Source organism: Aythya ferina, assembly GCF_964211825.1.
Source record: "Aythya ferina genome assembly, chromosome: 10".
Lineage (NCBI taxonomy): Eukaryota > Metazoa > Chordata > Aves > Anseriformes > Anatidae > Aythya > Aythya ferina.
This window is the reverse complement of record NC_140306.1, coordinates 17,350,527-17,375,668: the sequence shown is the minus strand read 5'-3', so window position 1 is coordinate 17,375,668 and position 25,142 is coordinate 17,350,527. Positions and strand designations below refer to the sequence as shown.

At 38.3% G+C, this 25,142-nt stretch overlaps 1 protein-coding gene across 1 annotated transcript in view; it reads right to left on the bottom strand.

The window, feature by feature from the left end:
* SYN2 (synapsin II) overlaps positions 1–20,348 on the bottom strand; it is a 181,954-nt gene extending 161,606 nt beyond the window's left edge. Inside the window, exon 1 of the mRNA XM_084530558.1 lies at positions 19,839–20,348. Within this exon, the coding sequence (XP_084386684.1) occupies positions 19,839–20,212 (374 nt within the window). The 5' untranslated portion in view covers positions 20,213–20,348. The remainder of the gene's footprint in view (positions 1–19,838) is intronic.
* Between the last annotated feature and the right edge of the window lie 4,794 nt (positions 20,349–25,142).

Sequence of the window (25,142 nt, the reverse complement as noted above, 5' to 3'; positions counted from 1 at the left end):
AGAAATGTAGGAAATTTGATCCATTTATTTGATACAAATGAAAATTTTTAGTCTTTGCTGTCCATCAGCTGGCAGAAGGTCAGTGTCACCTTTCCTGCAACCACTGTCAAATGACAATGAAATTGAATGAAAAAACTCCAAAGGCAGGTTCAGAACAGCATATATTATATCATTATTACCAAAAAAAAAAAAAAAAAAGGGCAATATTATTTAAAGAAAAAAATCAAATTAGTAAAGTATACTCTGTTACCCAAAGACTCTCAATATTTCAAGACAGTCAGCATGCGGAATGCCAGACAAACCTCATTGCTTAGCTGAAAACTCTGTTAGTATTTACGAATTTAATTCTAAGTTTGCAAGACTCCCATTGGGATAAATATGCTTTACTACTCGTTATAGAAGTGTTTGAAAAGCAGTAAAGAAATAATGGTAAACAATAATTCAATGCAGAAACTGAATTTTTTGGTTCATTTTAAGTTCCTCTGTTTTGTATTGGGCCGCTTTATTCCACAAATATTTAATTTATGAAAAATAATCTACTAAAAATCAACCTAAGTACATAAACAGGAAGTTAAAGAAGCATTTAAAAAATACTCACTACTTTATTTTCACAATGAAATATAAAACACGTATACCTAGTTCTTGGAATAAACAGAATTCCACTGAGAGTTTTTGAATGAATGTAGACTGCAATTTCTTCATTTTCTTACATTCCCAGGTATTACTGTGTTTTAAAGTAGACTGCATTTTTTTCTACTTTATTACTGAGTGAAATTTACCAGCCTTCTTTCCCTCAAACAGCCTATTGTACATGACCTACAATAGACTATTATAAAAGACAGAGCCCCAGAACACACACACGCAAAAATAAAATGCCATTACGGCACAGGGAAGTACACACATGCTGGCTTTATATCTGGCCAGGCAACAACTGAGCAGAATTCAGCGCAGGTTTGCAAAAAGGACTCATCTTTACTGTGGTCTATGTTCCAGTTTCTAATTTCCAGTCTTGGTAATTCACTATGGCTTTTATTTTCATTAGCAAAATTGCATACCTATGCTTATTTTACATATATAATATGTTTAGCATACATATGGTTATCTGTGCTATTCTTCATTCTGTATGTACTTCTTGGGCAACATGGCTCAATGATGCAGGTAGTTCTGACTTGGATTTAAGTCCACATGCTTCATTTGATTAATTTTCTTGCCCGAGCAGGGTATTTCTTTACTACAAAATTTTAAGAATTCTGAAATTTCAGAGTTTTCTACATCTAATCACCACAAGCATTCCTGACTTGTAAGAAAATAAAAAGGAGAATATGGGGTTACCTGCAGCTTCTGTAACTATTGGAAACACTGCAGCTATTTTTCAGCCATTTTCTAGGCCAATGCATGATCAATGGCAATAATTACCATATTTCTATTCTGCTCATCCTTGTAGTAGGGAAGCCTTACCTCAAAGCTGATAAATTCATCCTGTTCCTGATTTGTTTTGTAATTTCTAACACTGTCTTACAAATCAAACTCCAGTAACAACTGGTTTTTTTGATTAAAAAAAAAATAAAAATAAAAATTTTTCAAAGGTGAATAGCGTGTACAATACATTCTTCCCTGTCTGCCAGCAGAGCTTCTGCTCTAATTCATGTTCTTAGTTGCAAAATATAATAAGCAACTTATACGAGTGTAATTACATCTTGCATATTATTCTGTCTTTAAACAAAATCAGGAGTCAGATGAAGAATTTGAGACAACTGATTTATGTTACTTCTTCATGAGTATCCTGCAGTACACTTTAAAAAATTAGTACTTGCTTATTCTATGTAAAATGCTGAGATGCTAAAAATGTACAGATAAAAAGGGTATAAAATGTATAAAGAGTTGTTATGAAAGTATGGTTCCAATATCCTTCAAACTGCATTTGTAAGTCAGTTGATCAGAATGTAGAATGTTTGCTCCTACAGTAGTTTGCTCCTACATTAGCAATTAGAGCACTAAAGGTCTTCTTTATTACCGAAACTATAAGATGCTTCTTAGTACTTAATTTAAACTTTGCTTCACATGCAAATAATACACAAATAAAATTATTATTTTTTTAAACACTAAGAAGATCATAGGAAATCTAGCAAGTAATTTCAGCCTTACAGTGGTATTGGATGCTGGGATAGAGGGAAACCCAACTGTGAGTTAAAAATACATTCTTATGAATGAATATTCTAATGAAGTAAAAGCTCTAGTACTTCTAACTTGCTTTGATAACATTTCTTAAGCAAGGAAAAAGTAATTTCACACAAACAGCAAGCACTCTGCATTATGACAACCTAAATGCAAGCGATATTGTAGTTTAAATATATGTCAAAAAAATAAATTACTCCGGTACCGAACTTATTTCAACATGTCAATAATACAGAGTACATCAGCAGGCAGTTCTGAGAATTTTTAAATCAGTTATTACAAATGGACAAAGGACAATTAATTCTATTTCATGAAGCAAGTTAGCTATATGCCTTTTCAACAAGCTGAGTACATCTAATAACTAAGAGTTGATTGATCAAAACCAAACACTCCATATAAGACTGGGAGTGGAGGAAGTAAAAATAAGCCCTCAAGAAATCTGTAATGGGGCAAACTTTGCTTTGTCATAAGTGTGCGTATCAAAATAAATGGGAGAACCACAAGTAAGCAGAGGAAACAGCTTACAGCTGTTCAAATAGTTTTTAATTTCCATTTTATTTGATTTTTTTGGTCTAACCATCATATTTATAATGCTATTCATAATAAGCTTTTAGCAGACAACAAAAATTAAGAAAATGTAATGACCATTATTCTAGTAGAGAGAAATTCTGGCAAAGAAACCATCTATCAATGGCTAAGGAACAATCAGATTGGAAGTCTCCATCATTTGATGTACATATGCAACAATATACATCTGATGCATATACATTTTCCCTTTTTTTTTTTTGTTACTACTATATATAGAGATGTACAACTTCTCAAAGAGAAAAAGGCACAAGTCAAACACATATTTACCCCACCAAAATAATGGAGAGAAGAGTTCAAAAAAAAACCAACAAAAAAAAAAAAACTAAGCAATACCTACATTAGCTATATGGATGCTTTATTTAGGCATCAGAAAGGTACTTCTGAGAAAATATGTTTGAATAATGGCAAATATTTTATTTGTAGGTAACTATTTTAAATGTACACTAAGAATTGTGTCACTGTACATTCTGACATGAAATATTCATATAGAAATTTACACTAACTTCTAAATTTTCCATCTGAGAACTCAAGGAAAAAAAAAATGTAATGTTTTGCAACATAAGACACCACAGTTGATTGCTTGAATTGATTGATTAAATGTCAACATAATCATCTGAACAGAGCTCTCCTTAGCCACAGAGGTACACTGAACATGCAACACCACAATATTGACTTCTATAAATTTAGTCTAGTAAATATTTATTTTTTCTTGAAAGATATCTGAATTTATTTATATTTTTTGCACATTTACCTTCATCTCTTAATGTAGAAATTTATAACAAACATGTCATTAAATTCTCCTATTAAAAAATTAAAAAAAAAAAAAGACAAATTAAAGTCATGAGCTTTCCAGAAAAATCAACTGATCCCTAAGAAGTGCTTTGAAATAGAACTTTTGAGTAGTAGCAACTAGTAAAAATTTTATGACTACTCATACTATTTTTCCAAAAAGCCATTGTCATTGGTGACATTTGCAGATACTTAGCTGCTCACATGGAAAAATTACAAGAACAAATAAACATAGGATTTGTTATGTTGTTCCATACCTAATTAGTAATTTATACCTTTCATTGTCAGTTGCAAACCTCCACGGTAATTTTATGCTAAATGTTCCATTTAGGTTTCAACACAAAGGTCAAATAAGAACTGGTTAATAAAAAAAGACAACATGAAATATACAGGTACCTTGAGTTTTCCTCTTCACCCTTTCTAAACAATTTCAATAGCGTTCAAGTGAAACCAAAGCAAACTCCAACACATTATTAAATAACATTTTCAGATTTTAAATAGTTCTAGAAGTTTGCTGTAATTTTTCTCAACATAGTTAAGCTAACCAACTACACAATGACCTCAAAATATATTTAGCATTATTAATGGAGACAGCTGACAAAGAGGATTGTAAAAGACAGCAAATGTGCATCACTAACTTGGTTTAATTTGAGTGTGAATGGAAACAACAAAATAAAACACACTGTTCCATTTGAGTAGAATAAAAAGATCTATATGGGCTGGTCCTGGCTATTGGTACCTTTTTTTTTTTTTTTTTCTTAAAGTATATGGATGATGGATGCATTTTTATAATTTTAACCATCTGATCCAAGCTCTTTCTAATCTTTTTTCCCATTTGCATACTTGAACTGCTACTAGTTTCACATGCATGGATATTTACCCTGAGTTTTCAGGGTACATTTCAGACAAATCAAAAGACTTTGTCCTTGAAATGAAGAACAGTTTTATAACCTGGACAGCTCTTTCAGAAAAATTAACCCTGATTTACTGCAGAAAGAGACATACATATGTACATGTTTACATGGGTGCACTTTAAGCCCTCTCTTCGTGGTAAATAAAATGAAATCCACTTTATAGATAACTTTATTATCTGTTACAACATCTAAATGCAGATGCAGCAAAGATGTTAACTTTAAACAGTTAGACATTAAAACAAATTGGTTTTGCTGATTAACATCTTTTACTTTGATGTATCTATTGCACATAATCCTATTTTCCACCATGAAAGTTACTTGCTAAAGTTCTCAAACTGAAAATTTTCTCTTCTAGAAGTAGGGTGTCTAGAGTTTAATAACTTCCAAATCATTTATTAACAAACTATTTGAAAAAAAAACATATTAATTCAAGAAACACAAAAATATGCATTCTATCATAATACTTTGTCAAAATAGAGAGCTTATTAATAAATCAAAAATTCTGCAGCACACATATTCTAACACGTGGTAAGAATACTGACTCTTTTAAAGATCTCTTTTGCTTACTCAAATTTTCGTTTTTGCTTCTATATTTTTTTTAAATAATTTTCTGTTGCCATCATACATTCTAATACTGCCAGTTATATTAATAGGATGATGACAGTATCTAATTCACTGACTGTCCAAGCTCCAGATTTTAAAAACCAACAGTCTTATCAATGACACAGCATGAAAAGTTAGTAAATGTTTACTTGTTTTAATAATATGATAAAATTCTATATAAGGATTCCACTATTTATGTATTTGCAAAAGTGCTACGATGACATACCTAAAAAACATACAAACAAACAAAACACCAACGCAGATCTTTTCTATGCCACTGAACAGGATTCAAGTATTGGTTGTCAATTTAACATCTAGACAAACTGCCAAACAAGGTGACAGTGAGTACCTCTCACTTCCTGAGAGGTGGCTCTACATTTATTACTCTCTGCAATAAGACCACTTTATGACTCCTCATGCATGGACATACATATTTACATAACATTTTATGCAAATAAATATACTTATTAATTATAAAAATAATTTTGTGTTCACAAAAATTGGATACTGCAGATGACCTAATATATGATGTTAGATTATCTCAGCTATTCTGAACAAAAACCCTAGCACTAAGAACATGACAAATACATTATCGCTAAGATTCTTAGAATTATTTCAAGTCTTTTATCAAAGAATTAGGGGGAAAAAAAGGCCAGTCAAAGCAATGTAAAATTTTACATAACACTTATAAACACTGTTGCCTGAGATAGGAGGTCTAGGTGCAAACAGTCCTGGTAACTTATTTGAAAAGTTATGATTGTGTCTTTTAGAATTATTGTTCTGTCCTTTGAAAATATTTTCTCAGTACAAATCAGATTCACTTCCCTTCAAATTTCATTTCAAAATTAAGAAACTGTAAAGGAGCATTTAAATGAAGTGATATGCTTTAAATTTCACACTGGTGTTTGTTAAGCAGCTATATGCATGAAGTCTTCATGCCATCTTGACTGACAGACAGCAGTTTGCCATATGTTTTTTTCAAAGTCTGAAACCAATACTGGAATTCTACTCCACAGAAAACATCGTAAGTGTATTGTTCTAAATCATCCAAATGAGAAATGCCTAACAAAAGCTCTAGAATAAGCCTACATTATCCCGATTATCAACCCACCTCAAAGATGGCATACCAGAAAACAGAGATTTAACTGTAGTTACAACATAAAATTACGCACCGCCTGCATTTCAGAATAACAGTCTCTAATGTGTTTATTCTATATCATCAGCCTTCCAGGCTACTGTAATTGAAATATATGGGCACTACAACCAAGGGACTTGGACAACTCAGCTTCAAAATCAATCACACAGGAATATCCCATTTTGCTCTGTAGTAGCATTTTACTCTGAAAGCTACTTGGTACCTGATATGTATTCAATATGCCACCTAACAGCCAAGGATTTGGAGACTTCAAATGTGTACTTTCTAATGGGTCGTGCTACTCTGAAGAGAAAAAAAAAAAAGTGCAAACAAACAACAACAACAAAAAATCAACCACTTTAATAAGCTGCCTAACTTTCTGGAAAGGACTTAAAAAAGCCTAGACAAGCACCATAGGACTTATGTTGAAAAAGACAGTTGTAAGATCCTCACCAATCCAAGAACAGACCTGCAGTCTGTCCTCCTACCTACCCATTTCAAGAACAAAGACCAACCTAGTGGAATTTATTTTAACAAAGATAATGTAAATCTCAATATACATTAATTGTAATTAATATTAGTCTTGCTCTAAACTTCTCTAAAATATTACTACTGCCAAGAATACTAATCTGACCCTCTTGTATGTTGAGCTGTTGGTAGTTTATACTTGGACATATCTTCCTTAGTAGGGAAACAAGCCAGCATGGAAATTCTAGAATAGGGATCAACTGAAAGAATTTAAGTAGAGTGTAACCTCACACAAAATACCAAATCTCTAATACTCATGCTTTCTATCATTACAACCAATAGAAGAGATTTTGCAGGTAACCTTTCTAACCAGTGGCATAATGGAAGAGCCTCTATTTATTCCAGTGCACCCCAATAGTACCAGAATGACAGAATTATGACTACAGAAATACTATCTGCTAGTGAAAATTAATTTTTTTTTTTTTGAAGTGTGCATACCTATCTATACACATATCTATTTGTGCACACACACACTTCATAATGCTCGCACAATACTCTTAAAGCAATTTTGATGACTTATAATCACCTTAATTGGAAGCCATAACACAGAAAGAATGACAGGGCACTTCTTGGACCAGGGAACCGCTGTATTTTCAGATGTGCATGGAAAGATGTGACGCCCATCTACAAGAAGGGCCGGAGGGCAGACCCGGGAATCACAGAATCACAGAATTTTCTAGGTTGGAAGAGACCTCAAGGTCATCGAGTCCAACCTCCAACCTAACACTAACAGCCCTCCACTAAACCATATCCCTAAGCTCTACATCTAAGCGTCTTTTGAAGACTTCCAGGGATGGTGACTCCACCACTTCCCTGGGCAGCCTGTTCCAGGGAAACTACAGGCCTGTCAGTTTGACCTCACTGCCAGGGAAGCTCATGGAGCAGATCCTCCTGAGAGTCATCACGCAGCACTTGCAGGGCAAGCAGGCGATCAGGCCCAGTCAGCATGGGTTTATGAAAGGCAGATCCTGCTTGACAAACCTGATCTCCTTCTATGACAAAGTGACGCACTGGGTGGACGAAGGAAAGGCTGTGGATGTGGTCTACCTTGACTTCAGCAAGGCTTTTGACACCATCTCCCACAGCATTCTCCTCAAGAAACTGGCTGCTCTTGGCTTGGACTGGCGCACGCTTCGTTGGGTTAGAAACTGGCTGGATAGCCGGGCCCAAAGAGTCGTGGTGAATGGAGCCAAGTCCAGTTGGAGGCCAGTCACTAGTGGCGTCCCCCAGGGCTCGGTGCTGGGGCCGGTCCTCTTTAATATCTTCATCGATGATCTGGACGAGGGCATCGAGTGCACCCTCAGTAAGTTCACAGATGACATCAAGTTAGGTGCGTGTGTCGATCTGCTTGAGGGTAGGAAAGCTCTGCAGGAGGATCTGGATAGGCTGCACCGATGGGCTGAGGTCAACTGCATGAAGTTTAACAAGGCCAAGTGCCAGGTCCTGCACCTGGGGCGCAATAACCCCAAGCAGAGCTACAGGCTGGGAGAGGAATGGTTGGAGAGCTGCCAGGCAGAGAAGGACCTGGGAGTGATGGTGGATAGTCGGCTGAATATGAGCCAGCAGTGTGCTCAGGTGGCCAAGAAGGCCAACGGCATCCTGGCTTGTATCAGGAACAGTGTGACCAGCACGGCTAGGGAGGTGATCGTCCCCCTGTACTTGGCTCTGGTGAGGCCGCACCTCGAGTGCTGTGTTCAGTTTTGGGCCCCTTGCTACAAGAAGGACATCGAGGTGCTTGAGCAGGTCCAGAGAAGGGCGACGAAGCTGGTGAGGGGCCTGGAGAACAAGTCCTACGAGGAGCGGCTGAGGGAGCTGGGCTTGTTCAGCCTGGAGAAGAGGAGGCTCAGGGGCGACCTTATCGCAGGGGAGTTTTAGGTTAGATGTTAGGAAGAACTTCTTTACTGAAAGGGTTGTTAGGCATTGGAACAGGCTGCCCAGGGAAGTGGTGGAGTCACCATCCCTGGAAGTCTTCAAAAGATGTTTAGATGTAGAGCTTAGGGATATGGTTTAGTGGGGACTGTTAGCGTTAGGTCAGAAGTTGGACTTGATGATCTTGAGGTCTCTTCCAACCTAGAAATTCTGTGATTCTGTGAAAGAGCATCTCAACTTGTGCTCCATTCTCAAACACCTACTCAGAAAGTTACAGGGATACAAACACTTTGGTTCCTGGACACATCTACACGCAAGTGTAACTTGGATTTTATTACTACCTGTGCCACAAGTTTTACTCATGTCTTTTCTGCACTCACACTCTCAGCAAAAACTAAACTAATTATCTGCAACAGTTTTCCAAGAAACAGCACACATTGCTGATATTTACTTAATGATTGTTTATATTCAATTTGAAATTACATAAAAGCATGCTCCCCTATTCTAATCATGCCTATTTAACAAATAAACAAGAGCTGCATACAAAATGAGACAAATTGGCTTAACTCAGAAATCCAGAAGCCTAAAGGTTAGTCTAGCAATAAAGATTTATCAGTAGCCTGTCAGAAAGTGAGTGCCCCACTCTGAAAACAAAGCATAAATCAGCTATAAAGGACGACTACTGCCATGCCTAATAAAATAAAACCAAGTCTCTGCTTAGCCTTTACTGTGTCCCTGTTCTGTTGCTGTTCAGATCATGTCGATTCACTTTTTAAAAATGCATTACACAACATTTTGTTACTACAGTTCTTAATGGATGTAATGAGTTTTCTTCACTACGAGCAGTGGAAACAACTTCCTATTACAGTTTTAAGTACTCATTAGGAAACTGTACCTATTTTAAAGAAAAAAAAAATCATATCTGTTCACTGACAGATTCCCTAATGCTTGCTTACTTACATTTGCTCCATTTCTGTAAAGGCAAGATCTTAAAACTTGTTTTTAAGGACCAGAATCTGTAAATTGGCATACTTAATTTAAAAATCTATTATTTTATTTCAAATCATTGCATGTGGATCCTTTAGAACAAAATTAAGCTATTTAAAACACTTCATCTGAAGTACAGATTAAAATATTTTTAAAATTACTTTCATCACCTTATAAAAATTCAAAGTAGTGTGTGCACTTTCAAATTTATTTATTTATTTTATTATTATTATTTTTTAACTCCTTTTATCAATCAATCCAGTTGGGATATAAGATCATAGATCTAATGGTAACTCAGGCAGCATCAAAATGGAACAGTCATTTCAGAAATTCATTTTAATGGTTAGACCATCTTCTTCCCTCCCTTAGAACAGATACATAACACATACACACACACACAAAAAAAAAAAAAAAAAAAAAAAAAAAAAAAGATTTCCCGACACATTACATAGGAGGGAGGTGAGGGGTGAGGAGTGCAATGTACAAACATAAACTATGCCTTTCAAAACGCTGAGTCAATTATAAGACTGAAATATGACTGGTAAGAAAAACAAAAATAAGAAAACACGAATGCAGGAGTCTACATTCTTGAGATTTCGGAGAAGAAATGGGACCCATTGAACGTGCCAGTGTGTTCCTGCAACGAGAAGGAGAACATAAAAATCCATTTCCTTCCAGGACAGAATCTCTTCACACCTCAAAAAAAAAGTCATGTTCTGAGGATCGATAGTGTGGGGGGTTGGTGCATTGCAGGGACTACCCAAACTGTCTTTTGTTGCAATTTCTGGCACCAGACTGGCTGATGGTGGCACACAACATTTTTATTCTTCCTATCTATTTCATTAGAGGTGAAAAAGGGGTGATCACACCCCATTAGGCATCAAGCACTACACAGTATTTGTTTGTTTTACGAAAACAGGGAAAGTATGCTTACACCTCTCTCTGCACAGGCTGGGACTAAGTCCTAATGTCCACAGAGGGAAGAAAGAGCCTGAATTCTGCCACTCTCATAGCAGCAGGAGGATGCAGCAATTTACAAAAAAAAAAAAAAAAAAAAAGAGCTGAGTCCAAATGCACATGTTCAGAGGTGAAAATAGTAAAGAGAACATCATTCTCACCCATTCCCAGCTGCACTTAAGTAACAACCTTAAGCAATTTAAGTGACACCCCATGGATCATCTTCTTCAGTCACTGGCACACTGGAAGAAAGATGAAGACAATTTGGGGGGGGGGCAAAGGAACAGTCTTCAAAAATGGAAGTTCCATCTTCTTCAGCGCTATCCACTGGATCCTTCCATAAAATGAATCCCACTTCTGCCAATGTTTTTAATTCAAGAAGGAATAGAGTAAGCAGATACCCTCTGATAGCCTTGATTAGCTAACCCGCCCTGCCAGCCCCCTTGCTGACAGGCAACCACAATCACAACGCAAGCCCTGGATATCTCACATTACTGCCTGACACTGCTCACACCAAAATACCCAGCCTTAGGTACAGCTTGAGGGCCAATCCTGTTCTGCTTCAGATGTTGTTCTGCCCTGAAAATCAGCACCCTCTTCCAAGATCCTCCTGTGCACATTAAAGAGACACCCCCAGAGCAATATCAAATGGAACTGCTGCAAGTTCCACTGCTGCAAAATTACCAAAAGTGTTCAAAGGAGCTAACAGTAGCAGATTTGTAAAAGCAGTAGCTCATTACTAAAAGCAACAAGTTAGCAAATCTAATACTCCTATCTTTACAAAACATGCTCTAGCAGCAGTAGAATCAGATGAAAAAGGTCCCAGGTTGGTCTGTAGGAAAACCAGGAAGACCCACTTTAAATTTCACAGAATCACAGAATTTCTAGGTTGGAAGAGACCTCAAGATCATCAAGCCCAACCTCTGACCTAACGCTAACAGTCCCCACTAAACCATATCCCTAAGCTCTACATCTAAACGTCTTTTAAAGACCTCCAGGGATGGTGACTCCACCACTTCCCTGGGCAGCCTGTTCCAATGTCTAACAACCCTTTTGGTAAAGATGTTCTTCCTAAGATCCAACCTAAAACTCCCCTGGCACAACTTTAGCCCATTCCCCCTCGTCCTGTCACCAGGCACATGGGAGAACAGACCAACCCCCACTCGCTACAGCCTCCTTTAAGGTACCTGTAGAGAGCAATAAGGTCACTCCTGAGCCTCCTTTTCTCCAGGCTGAACAAGCCCAGCTCCCTCAGCCGCTCCTCGTAAGCCTTGTTCTTCAGGCCCCTCACCAGCTTCGTCTTGTTCTTTATAAGACTGCATCTTCTGAATAAGAAGGTTCTTTATAAGACTGCATCTTCTGAATTATCATTCATATAGCTTTTGCTTGCAAATATATGAACACCAGTGACATTAGTCACCAATTTTTTGTTAGGAATCAGAGAATTCATCAACACAGCTTATGAATATTTCTGTGTCAGCCAGGCAGGGACACACTTGTGGTGAAAGTGGGTATTGTAAAATAGAGAAAAGAAAACAGTCTTTCCATTTTTTGCAAAATCTCAAACTAGTCTACAGTTCATGTTATCATGAATACCCACCCTCCCTCTGCTCCAGCTGGCTGTCTAAAAGTGCACTGCTTTCTTCTGAGAAGTGAGTTTGACTCAGCGCAGATAAAGCTGCTTAATTAGCAAATGAAGCAGTGCTATCAAGCAAATATTTTACATTCTAGACCATGCTATAACGTTGACCTCCAGCTTACAACATTTGTAAAGTCATATCACAGCCTCTCATCGTTGGAAGCAATATCATTATTTCAGGTAATATTTACTTCATAATTTATTACCTCTCTTTTTGAAATCTACAATATGGTTCTCCTTGCCATTTTACTATTTTCAGTTCTTTATAACTACTTTACCTACTTGTATTTACCCTTTCATCCAGCAGTTTTCATCCAGCCAAGTCTAGAAAACTTCTTCAGAGGTTCTGTAACCAAATACAACCTTCTATATTTGTAGTTTTCCTCTTCAGGCACAACTTTGTACTCAAACACAACTTTTCACTAAAGTCTTACCTTTTTTTTTTCCTTTTTTTTTTTTTTTTTTTAATTCAGGTTGTGGTATATCTTATATACAAACATAAAAATCTAAATCATCTGCTTAAATTATATTAAAAACCCATTTCTGTAGTTTAGAGCATTCAAAGTGGGCAGGCTGGCTGAAGAACTAAAGTTGATAAACTTGAAGAGGATGATCAGAGTAACTGATCTGTAAGTAACTGTCTCATTGTCCTATTAAGAATTGAGTACTAAAAATGCAGACACTGAAGTAATTACATGAAGAATATATTGATAATTAGAATATTTAGCATCAGTCTTTTGGAGAAACATGATTTCAACAAAAATGTGTACAGTCATGGTGTCCTACATTGTTTACAGAATAATATTTGTTTAAAACAGAAACAACTCAAAATATAGAGTCCTCTAGACACACTTCACTTTTCAAGAGGATCAGTAAGAAATCTAATAATGTTTTTGAATAATTTTTCTTTCATGCTGTTCCTGTTTCCATAAATGATCTTTATTTGCCACTGGTAAATTTTAAAGTTCTGAATCATAGCAGAATTTATTATTTAACTTAAGTGTAAAGTCCTAAAAGCTATTATCTCCCACTTCAATCTTGTAGCTTTGAATTATACCTACCTGAAAACAATTAGTTACTTACTTGCCAGTTTTTCCATTTCTTTTCCATTAACAGAAACGTTAGAAGGAAACATCAGCAAATAGATTTTTTTTTTTTTGAAAATCACTTATGGAGCTAAACACGTCATTGTAGGTTTCATTAAGTTTCAGAAATGTTTGGTGGTCTCTTTAGAGACTAAAAATAGGTTCACTAAGATTCTGAGCACATAGGGAGAAAAATGTCTAAATTTCTAATCAGCATCTCATGCACATTAAGAAATAACATTACAACATTAAAGAGCTTGTTTAGACAGAGAAACACACATTTTGGAAGACAAAAGCGTTTCCCAGTAAGAGCTTTGTTTTGTTTTTTTTTTGGTCTTTTTTTTTTTTTTTTTTAATATCTTGTCAACAAGGCAATCTCCATCATGTACTGTGTTTTACTATTTATACTAAAGCAAAGCATCCAAGTATTACACATGACAGAACTGTAGATAAACTGAAAACCCTCTGGAATCTTTTGTTACATTATCTTCAAATACTAGTACACACGTTGTCTGGTGGAGAATGGTATCAGTGGCCATTTCAGAGTATAGAGCTGAAATACAACTTGCATGGGATTGCTGTATACTACAAATTCAGATTTGTTAACATATTACATGATGCACTTCAGTTAGTGCAGGTGCATATCCTTGTTCTCATGTTCTTGCCCAGCAAGAACATGAGAACATATAATTATATATATATAATTATATATATATATATAATAAATATATAACTCCCCTATATATATATATATATAGGGGAGTGGGGGGAGGACAAAGACCAATTAACAATGCTCATTGGGCTATACTTTTACCCCTTCGGTAAAAACAAACAGACGAACAGATTCAGTTGTTCACATGTAATGAGGAGAGAGAGTTCAAAATAAAATTTTTTGAAACAACTTAAGTTGTATAATCTGTGTGCCCATCTGTCCTCCCAGCCAGCAGAGGTGTGCTGCTTGTGCTCACAGTAACCCTTGCTTATGCCTCCATCTTTTTGTTATTAATGATGCTATTTTGATTGCAAAATGCAGAGCCTTAATGTAGAGTTAAAAATCACAGAATTGTCTAGTTGGAAGAGACCTCCAAGATCACCGAGTCCAACCTCTGACCTAACACTTACAAGTCCTCCACTAAACCATATCACTAAGTTCTACATCTAAACATCTTTAAAGACCTCCAGGGATGGTGACTCAACCACTTCCCTGGGCAGCCCCTTCCAATGCCTAACAACCCTTTCAGTAAAGAAGTTTTCCTAATATCCAACCTAAAAACTTCAGAATGTAGTGGGAAGTAGTACTGGTCTTATTACCTAGTTGTAGAAAGGTGCCTAAGCACGTATTGACTTCACTTAACATCTGGTTGCCATCCCCTTTTTAGAGGACTAGGAATTTAGTCCAAAGGCCATAACTGTAATTAGATTGCCACATGACCAACTTTTTAAGATTCAGATGAACCTCCTCACAAAGATCACTTCAAAACATGAAGTCATATGAAGCAACAATTAAAGAGAAAAAAAAAAGTAAAATCTTTATCAACATTGCTAAATTTCAGGGGATGAAGGAACCTGTTTCCTCCTTGCAAGACAGTTAGAGCACTACGCCAAAGAAAAGTTGCTTTTCCTTTAGTATTAAGAGTTTCTTGTTGCAAAAAGCACAGCAGTTCTTAATATTTTAAAGTAATAAAAGTAACTTCTATTCTATTGTCTTTCTTCCTATATAAAATACATATACTGGTAAGATTACCTTCACTGTATACTCATTGCCCGAAGGCACATATCTACATTTAGCGATTCTCACACCTTTCTAAAAATCAGTTTCCCTATACCTCTGCAACACAGTAGTCCCTTCCTTGGCCAGCTTTCAAAAGCTTCTCACCTTCAGCCCCTAGATGAGTTCTAAGAGACTCTCCCTCTGCGTAATCACTACTGCTTACACAGCTTGTCCATGTCCCGGGCTTTCCTCCCCACTTCATATGGTGTCTTTATATGTTATACGAGTAGCACTGTGCCTTGCAATGCCAGGAGGCTAGCAAAAGCTCCTTCTACAGAGTATCATCCTGCTGCTACCCAGAAGATAACCTAGACCTCTGGCAAAGCAGTTGCCCTTGTTGCTAAAATCTAAGTGACACCTTCCCAAACTAGAAAACTTGCTAACAGAAGACTTGCACTGAATGCAAGAAATAGTGCAGTTACTAAATCAACATGTTACTACCAAGTAAAATGAATTCTAATTCTAGTTCAAGTTCATTCAGGAAATATTCATAACCTAATTGGTTATGCACAATTGAACCAACCCCACAGGAATTAAATAAATAAATAAAACTTCATTGTAGCATGTAAGTTATTTGGCAGTTACCCTTTTACTCAACAACTCTGTACATATAATTGAGTACAACTATTTTCCTCCTTCTAGTTGCCTGGAAAATAGGAAAAACAAATAAACAAAAACCTCATTCTACTCACTTGAGTAAATTTTTGTACCATAAACAAGTGACTTTCTGCACTAAGACAATGCTTTCAAACTAAAAACATTATGATGAGCAATGTTTGCCCATAAATAATTCAGTAGTTTTAAAATAGAAAGCTTTCTGTTCACACAAGATTTGTACCAGCCATTTGGAAATGATCTTCTGCACCTATCTAAAGATAAGTAGCTACGAAAGCAGTAAACATTATAGGAAATGCACAATTATCAGGGGTGGCAGTACTGATACTTCCAATGAGATTTGTGCTTAAAAAAATAGGAACACATTTTTTCCATCTGATTCTTGTTATAGTTTCATCGTTAACAGCCAATGAGTCTTACATTTAATCTTTAAAGCATGAGAGCAACCAACCAGTACTTTCTTTTCAATATTGAAACAGCTTTCTAAATATTACACATAAGCTTTCAATAAGGAGAATACTCTATGTGCACATTTTGGCACCTCGCCACTGATGTACACCCGCTAATCAATTGCTTGTACAGCACTAAATATTCAGTACATTTCGTATACAGAACAAAATGGTTATCTCCTGAGAAAATTATACGCATTTTTAAATAAATGTAGCTAGCTGGAGCTTGGGGCACTTACTGCAGACCAACAGCTAGAAAAGAAGAATTAAAAGAACAGGCTAAGCAAAATACCGAAATTTTGTATCAGCTCTGTCACTAGGCTCTTGGATGACCTTGAGCAAATAATTTTACTTCTCAGTCTCTTCCATTTATAAAAATATCAACACATACCTAAATCTATAAAATGATCAGGTTGAAGTCTATTATATAAAATGATTATTAAACATCAAATTGGTTCTTGAAGCTTTCCCTTCCCCAAGAGATCCATTAAGTGCTTGTGAATCATACGTTTTTTCCATCAAAATGACTTACTTCTACATTTTAATTACTTTGCAAGGTTCTCAACTAGATGTGGTAACTCAGGAATGGGTTCTGGACATCAATGAAGGTATTAAAAATGTCTGTTCAATACACAGCTGCAGATGAAAAGAACGTGACATTAAAATGCATAAGAACGGGCCACAAAATAAGATGAGCTTTCTAATGCATTCATATGAATGAATAGTGCTGTTTCATTTGAAGGAGCGTTGGCATTACAAGTCACCCCTTCTTCATGGTGATAGTCTAGAATGAGAGAAAACTTCAGAGATAATTGATGGAAATGATTGTTTTTTTCTTTCACCTTTGGACCAAAGGATCATTTATTGTAGAAGGGGACTAGAAAAAAGTACTCCATGAGAACCAGAACCAATGAAGATAGCTTGTCTTGGATTTGTCTCTGGTAGTTGACTGAAAGCTTTAGCCTGTTTTCATTTTTTCCCCTTCACTTGTCATTGAGGCAGGTGTAGTGGTACTAAAAGATACAAAGACTTTTAGCTTATTTTGCAGTGCTGTCTTTATTAGAAGTCCATAACGGTCTTTCTCATCTACGTAGCTGCAAGTTTCCAAAGAACCTGTAAGAAAATAAGCTTTTTTCACAGCTCTCACATGCCATTGATTGAGTGCCACTGGAGAAAAGAGAATGGTTTGACAGGATGACTGCATTTGCTCTCTTTCCTTAAAGAGTAAGACAATCTAGTGTGGTAAAAACATGCAAATTAGTACCATATACGTTTCCAATTTTTCCCCCATCCTATACCATAAAAGAAAAGAAACTGAAAAAGGAGAATTTCAAAACCTGTGAAAGGACAAACTTGTTAAGACAAGAAAATTATAAAAGAAGTCACCTAGATCAAGATAAAAAAATGCAAGCAACAACCAGATATTTATTTATTTGTAAAATATCCCATATGCATCCAATAGCAACAACAACGATATTAGAAAGGTTATTAAAACTCAGACCTCAAGCATGAGTCTCTAATAGAAATTAAAATATACTAGAAGCAAAATGCACTTTTGATGCTAGAAGTAAGGGGTTATATCCTTTGCTCACAAAATAAGGTGCATAATACATCCTCTGGAGCTTGCTAAAAAGAGGATACTGAATTAGTAGGATTTCATTACGATCCAGATTGAAATTCTCTTCTTTCTATCTAAACTGCAACCCAAAGGCAATTGCCCAAAAGGACATTTTGAATTGAAGACAAAAAGACAAACACAACACAGCTCAAAACTCCCACCATATAATCCTCTTCTCAGGATTAATGCAAAGCAGCTGCAGTCGTTTCTCATGAATCTACCTTGACTCCAGAGTACTTGGTAATTTTTGCTGTTGTTGTTGTTATTTACGGGATTTTTTTAGTGTATCACATGACAGCAGATCTCTATACCTCATCTTGCTAAACCGTACGTCAATGCATCATGCCAGGCAGGGTAGCTGGTGTGATAGCCATCTGATCATTGTAGTTTATCTATTGCCAGTTCCAATTTTTCAATATTTTTTTTCAAATTGTCACTAATAATCACTTTCCAAGCCTGCTCATAAATATGATATAGACAAAATCTACTGCAGTTCAGTACACGTCAATCTGGATGTCCCTAATTCCAAAGATATGGAATAAACTTTTCTGCATATATTTCTAGAGTACATACATCTATATTACAATACTGATTTTAAAATCCCCAATTAAAAAGTGATTAGCTTTTTGGAGGGGAAAGAGCCAGTACCAGCACAATAACAATAAACTGTTCTTTCTAGAACTACTACATATCCACATCACATACTAAGAAAAAGGAAAAAAATAAAAATGAAGAAACAGGGACAAGGAGTAACCTTGTATATATTTGTGAATGCATCTAGTCTCCTTTCTGAAGTGCAGTTGGTGACATTCACAAAACAGACCTTTAAAAGCTTTGCTATTGCTGATAAATAGTGTTTATATCAGATGCATTTATGAGGTACGTAGAACATGCCACGATTATAATACACAGGCTGGCTTCAGTATTTATAGAAAGATGTTACCAGAAACAGACGTTACAAACATACAGAGTTATTTAATTTACCAAGCAAAAACATTTTCACTGTAGAATATTAAATAAATGTATCTGCAAGGCAGTGAGCAGTGTCCATGGATGCATCTCCATGACGTAGGTACAGAGGCTTTCTTTAGTCTGGCAGATACAACAACCTTGTATGTTTTTGTTTTTCTTCTCCAAAAACAAACAAAAACCCCAAAACAAACAAGAAACATAACAGGTAACATTGCTAACAATAACATTTGCTATAGGCAACACTGTTTTTATTAGGCTTTAATTTCTGTTTCAAGTATTTTATTGAAGTGCCATTTTAAAGCAAATTGTATAAAATCAGAGATGCTTAAGTCCGCCTAGACAGTAAGGTTACAAATTTGTGAAGCTGACAATAAAATCAGAGACCCACAATTCATTACGGATGATGTCAGTGCTGTAACAACATACTTGTTTTACTCAGTATTATTTTTAGGCACCTTTAAGACACGATATACTGTAATTGGCAACCCCGAACAGGATGATTCACAGCTTGATGTGTAAACACTGGTTATCGGGAAATAAGATAGCGTATGATTACTAAACGTGCACCCTTCCTATAACCACAGCGTTCAGGGATGTCATACGTGACCAGCGGGTCTGGAAAAGCTATAGCCTCTCTTGCTGGTAGCACTCAGCCACGGGAAGGGATGAGTTGACATACAAGTTCTGGCGTTGTAAATGGCACGTATCGTGTGACTGTAGTGGAAGCAAAACACCCACCCCGCACCAAACCCGCGGAGTTAATTAACCCCGCCGCAGACATTCACAGGCTGAGGGCTCGTCGGCAGCCTCCCAAAGGACCTTCACCCCGAGACGCATTTCGGGAGCCGCAGCAGCAGCGGTGCGCTGCGCACCAAAACAAGCCCGCTCAGCAGCGTGAATCCGCACAGAACCCCCGACAGAGAGACCCCGACCCCCCTCCGCTGCTGACACGAGCTGTTTATCTCGCTAGGCAGCGCGGTGCACGCGTTTTACCGAGGCTGCTGTCGGAGAAGGAGCCTCCACGCTCGGCTGCCCCGGCGGGGTCCGCGCCGCACCTGGCGCCCCCCGGGGGTCCCGCAGCCCCCGCGGACGGGGCCGGGCTGTGAGGGGCAGGGGCCGCAGCGGGGGGGGGGGGGGCACCTACCAGTCCGTGTGCGGCTCGTCGATGACCAGCAGCAGCTTGAACTTTCTGCCGGCGGCCGAGGAGCCGGCGGAGGACGGGTCCACCAGCCCGGCCGAGGCCGCCGTCTGCTTCACGGCGTTGGAGAGCGAGCTGAAGAAGCTGCTGCCCGCCGACGGCTGCTGCGGCGGCGGCTGCTGCTGCTGGGGGGGCGCCGACTGCGGCGGCTGCCGGCGCTCCGCGGCCGGGGAGCCCGAGGCAGGGGCCGAGGAGGCCGAGGGAGGCGGCGGCGGCGGCGGCTGCTGCGGCTCGGGCCGCTGCAGGTCGGTCATGTAGCCATTGGGCAGGTTGGCGATGAAGCTGCTGTCCGAGAGCCTGCGCCGCAGAAAGTTCATCATCTGGCCGGGAGAGAGAGAGGGCGAAGCTGCGGCGAGGAGCGAGGAGCTGGAGGGAGCGAGGGCGGGCGGGCTGGCTGGCAGCCGGGCGCCGCGGCGGGGCTGTGCGATCCGCAGCCGGGCTCGGTCGCAGCCTCACTGCCGGCCGGGGCGGGGGCGGCGCTGCCTTCGCTTCGCGTCCCTTCCCTTCCCTTCCCGTCCCTTCCCTCACCACAGCGCCGCGGCCGACGGCTGCGGCGGCTGGCGCGCGCCCGCCGCTCCCGCCCGCCTCCAGGCGGCAGCCGCGAGAGGAGCGGGGCCGCGCGGCCGCCTCAGCGCCGGGCACAGCGGCTGCGGGGATGGAGACAGGGCAAGGCCGGGCGCTGCAGCCGCTCCCGGCACGTCTCCGAAACGCTCCGGCCCCGGGAGCGGCCGCCGCAGCCCCGGGCGGCACTCCGCCTCCTCCACGCCGGGCCTCGTGATGATACTTGAAGGAAAAAAGTTTAAGGAAGGCGACGCAGTGCGTGTGCGAGGCAATGCTGCGTCGTCAGGGAGAAGGGCAGGCATGGTCACAGCCTGAAGGTGCAGGCTGGGCCTTGCCTACTCTAAAGTCTGTTTCACCTCAGTCATGCATTTAAACGCAAAAGGCTGACAGACGCCTTCAGTGTAACATACACCTTTATCCCAGATACATAACTGCAAAATATTTTGCAACTGATCTTTAGGTGCCCTACTGAATGTAACAGGTGCTCCAGCACTATACACAGCAAATTCATGCAGTAAAGGTCTTTTCGGGTCAGAAATTTGATAAAGCTTTCCCAATAACACTTTCACAGTTTAAAGTTTATGTGTTCTAAAGTATAACAGCCTGGGATTCTTTCAAGAATCATTGAATTTAGGAATGTTGATAACAAAATACAGTATCAAGGCTATTAAAAATACCTTTTAAACACCACAGAAACTGGGGGAGGGAGTGGGGGATTCGTGCTGCTGAGCCACAACACAGGCCATGTTACAGCTTTTAAGGGCACAAAAGTTTAACAAGTGGAACAAGCTGAGGCTACTGCTGCAGTTTGAGTGCTCCTGGCATTTCCCTCAGCTGTGGCTCGTGCTTCTAAAGGAGTCATGGAGCTACTCCTGTACCTAAAGCCATGGACAGCTAGTGTGATCTTCAGAGAATCTGTTACTCTCCATAGCATTTTGATATCTTGGGGCCATTTGTGCTTCTGAAAACTGTGTATGTAAACCCAGTTATGCAAGCTGACTCACCTACAGTGCGACACAGAAGCAAGTTGTCTGCAGACAGAGGTGGGATGCTGCGCTTTGCTGTGGCAAGTGCATGTCTCATTTCCACTGGTATCACATCTGCAAAGCTGATAAAACCACAAGACTGAAGAATTGTTTCATTCATCCTTGCTGCAACAGTTGCAGCAATCCCTCCGCCTTCTCTTCTGAAAAGCTGGAGGCATAAGTAAAGAAAAGAGGGTCTGCTTATACATGTACTTTTCAAGAGACTTTTTATAAAGTATGAGCAGTTTCACTGCCCCGTGAAGGTATTTCTGAAAATTTTTAAATCAGTCTGATCCTGAAAAATGGTGCTTAGATATTTTTGAAATTACTGTTCTACATTGAAGAGTGACTGTATAAAAACAGCCCCTTTGGACAGACGGCTTCCTATGGAAACTCAGAAGCTGCTTATTTTACTGACAACAATCAGACATCTTGCAGAGCCAAATTAAGTACAGCAGAATGAACTGCAGTCCACTCCACTTTGCACATTAACAAAAGTATTAAGCAGGGCTCTGTTACAGGGCAAAAATCCATCTTTAGTGTCAGCCATACTCTTTTGTATGAAGGCAAGATACATGTACCAAGTGGAAATGATAAGGAGCAATTTAAATGTCAGGATCCATTACTGTAAAATGAAATAACAAATGATTAAACATCAAGTGGTTAGGCAGCACAATTTGTGTGATGGAAGATCCATCCTTATTAACATTTGCGTGGAAAACTTGTTTTCTAATTGATAAAATCTGATTCTCATCTGCAATACTTTCCTGTATATTATCAGTCCAGCAAAGTAATTACTTTAAGATTACACAGCCTGACCCTAATTGTAATCATGGCCAGCAGTCTCTGATAGGGTTGCCCTTCATGGTTGCACCAGATGTCGAGATAAGCAGCAGAAGCCTTGCTCACACCCTGTGCACTAGATAGTTCATAGTTTATGTAATTCACTCTGAATGCACTATCTCTACTCTATAAGCATCTCTTCAGAAATTAGGATGCATATTTTTTTACTTCCTTACATTACCACTATGATGACTAAAATGTTAAAAATTTAGAAGCATTTTCCAATGCTAGACTTCAGAGTTTTGTTTGTTTCTAAAAAAACATCCCTTAGCATATTGCCATTTAGACCACTGCTCAGAGTATTGCAATGACCTGATAAACACAAAACTGCACAAGGGTAACTGGTAACTGCACTCAGTCAAAATCTCAAAGAGCATGGTCCCTAGGGCAGGACAAAACAAAAAGAGTTCTTTCTGTAGCATTACTGTAACTACAAGAGGAAAAAAATGTTCAAAGAATATCTGAAGGATGACAGAGAGCTTGATAAATATATTAGGCAAAACTGTGCCCAAAAGAATTAGTACCAATACCTTTTGCCCAACCTACCGTTATATACTTCATCACCTCACATTGTGAGACATTTCACTATTATTTATGTCTATTAAGAAGTGAGAATATTGAATTGCAGGTTTGTTGAACAACAAATATCACAAATTGAGTTGATATCAAAGCAGACAGTACAATAGAAAATTTTTGATCCAGTCTTGTTGCCTAACATGGACATTGCAATGTAAAAAAGAAAATAAAAATCTAATGACTCGGGATTGAGTTGGCAAAACACCCCAAAAACACCCCAACTAGTACATTTTATAATGACTTATCACATCTATAACACAAGTATTAATACAGAAATAACTTTTACAAGTTCATGTTTTACAGAAGAGTAGTAAAAAAAAAAAAAATGTACAGGCAGGTTAGGGCCAGTATGATGTGATTTCATATTCTTTTGCTAATATAATGCAAAACTAAACTCTAGGTTGCTCAAAAGCCTAAAATTTTATTAGCATTTTAGGGAGAAGTGACTTTCAGGTAACTGTATGTAGTGGAAATGAAAGAGTCAGTCAAGTCATACATACCAGAAATCTTACCACTTGAGCAGATTGAATTTAAATACGTTTTAAATGAAAACTACTTAACACCTCATGTTACCAGTTATTCTTCTATAAAAATATGCAAGTCTACTGAATTATAATTACATTTAATGGAGAAAAATGACTAATCTTAACCACTACTCTGTACATTACACTATGCATATGGTAATGGAAAACAGGAATGTAAGGAATCCAGGGAAGCTTTTTTTTTTTTTTTTTTTTTTTACGGTTATTTGCTAATACAAGTTCTGTGCCATGTGGACTTCTGTGCACTGCATCGTTAGGAAAAAAAAAACATTACCCTATTGGAGTGAATTGTGTTTCCTGTGTACCAATTTATGGCATGCTTTCAGTTGAATGTTGTGTCCAGGTGTGCAGATAGAGTTCAGCCCATACAAAGAGGGAAAGATGAGGGCTGCCTGTACCAGTGGGGGCATCAGTGCTACTGTCAGCATGGGTCCACTTGCATTAGGGAAGTGACATTTTCCAACCCCTCACCTGCCCAAAGCAGGAAAAAGCCACAGCTGAGGTAAAGGAACATTGCTGGTAGCTGCCAGTGCAGCTAACTCTGGCATAGCAGGTCCATTTTCATGATAAATGTTAAACAGAAACTGTGTTGAAAATAAGGCACCCAAGGTATGTATTCCTCTGGACTGTAGCATATCCTGCCAATCCTCACAGAGATCAGGATTATGAAGCTTTTTGAAACCCTCTTAAACTCATGCCAACAAAACAAAAATTTTCTTCCCAACTCCATACAAATATGACAGCTGCAACATACAAACATGCATGTAAAGAAAATACAACGGAAAATATGGGCTGAAGTGGATATACACTGTATGCCAAGGTTGTTATGCTGTGCAAAAATGTGACATACAGGATCCCAATGTCTAGTTACATATCTGAGTTGTTAAAAAATGTTGATAGTACTATTCTATATCCTTTCCAATATTTTATTTATAACCAATTTGTCTTTAAATATTTTTCTCTCTTAAAAGCATGTACCAACTAGCAGGATAGTTATACAGTATTATTCATGAGCACAAATTGAGTCACTTGTGTCGATGCTGATTGTTAGTATGAGAGCACTGTTTGTATGAGAATGGATTTGCCGAATTTGAAATATTACTCATTTTAAGCTCAAATTTCAAATTACATTTTTTTCACCTGTGATGCATTTGTTAAGAAGCTGGACCATTATTTTTTTTTTTATATTCTAACACCTGTATTATTTCCATCAAACATATACCCAGTTTTCCAAATGCATCATGGCAACTTCGCTCACCAGACATGTCTGACCTCCTAATCCAGCAGTCCCAATTTCACTTAGTTTCATTAAACAGATTCACTGAATTCTCCCAGAACACCTGCTGCTATGAGGCCCCTGAAGCAAAAACATGTCAGTTTTCTATTTCTGATCTTCCTTGTATTTTGTTGTCCAAGGTGGCAGAAGTACAGTTGAGCCATATGAAGATGTGACAAAAATAGGCACAGCATGAGTAACTTTCTCAGTTATTGCTTTAGAAAGGACACAAAATCAACTTCATCTTCATTTCTCAGCTCTTACGCTTTGACTTATTAACAGTAGCAGAGAGGATAAATTATACAGTGTTTTTATTTATTTATTTATGTCAGCTTAGTAAATATTTACCTGGCCTAAAGTAATCTCATATTTTATAAACACACCAATTTAAACAGAGTTCTACATTGGCAAGAGAGCCAATTAATAA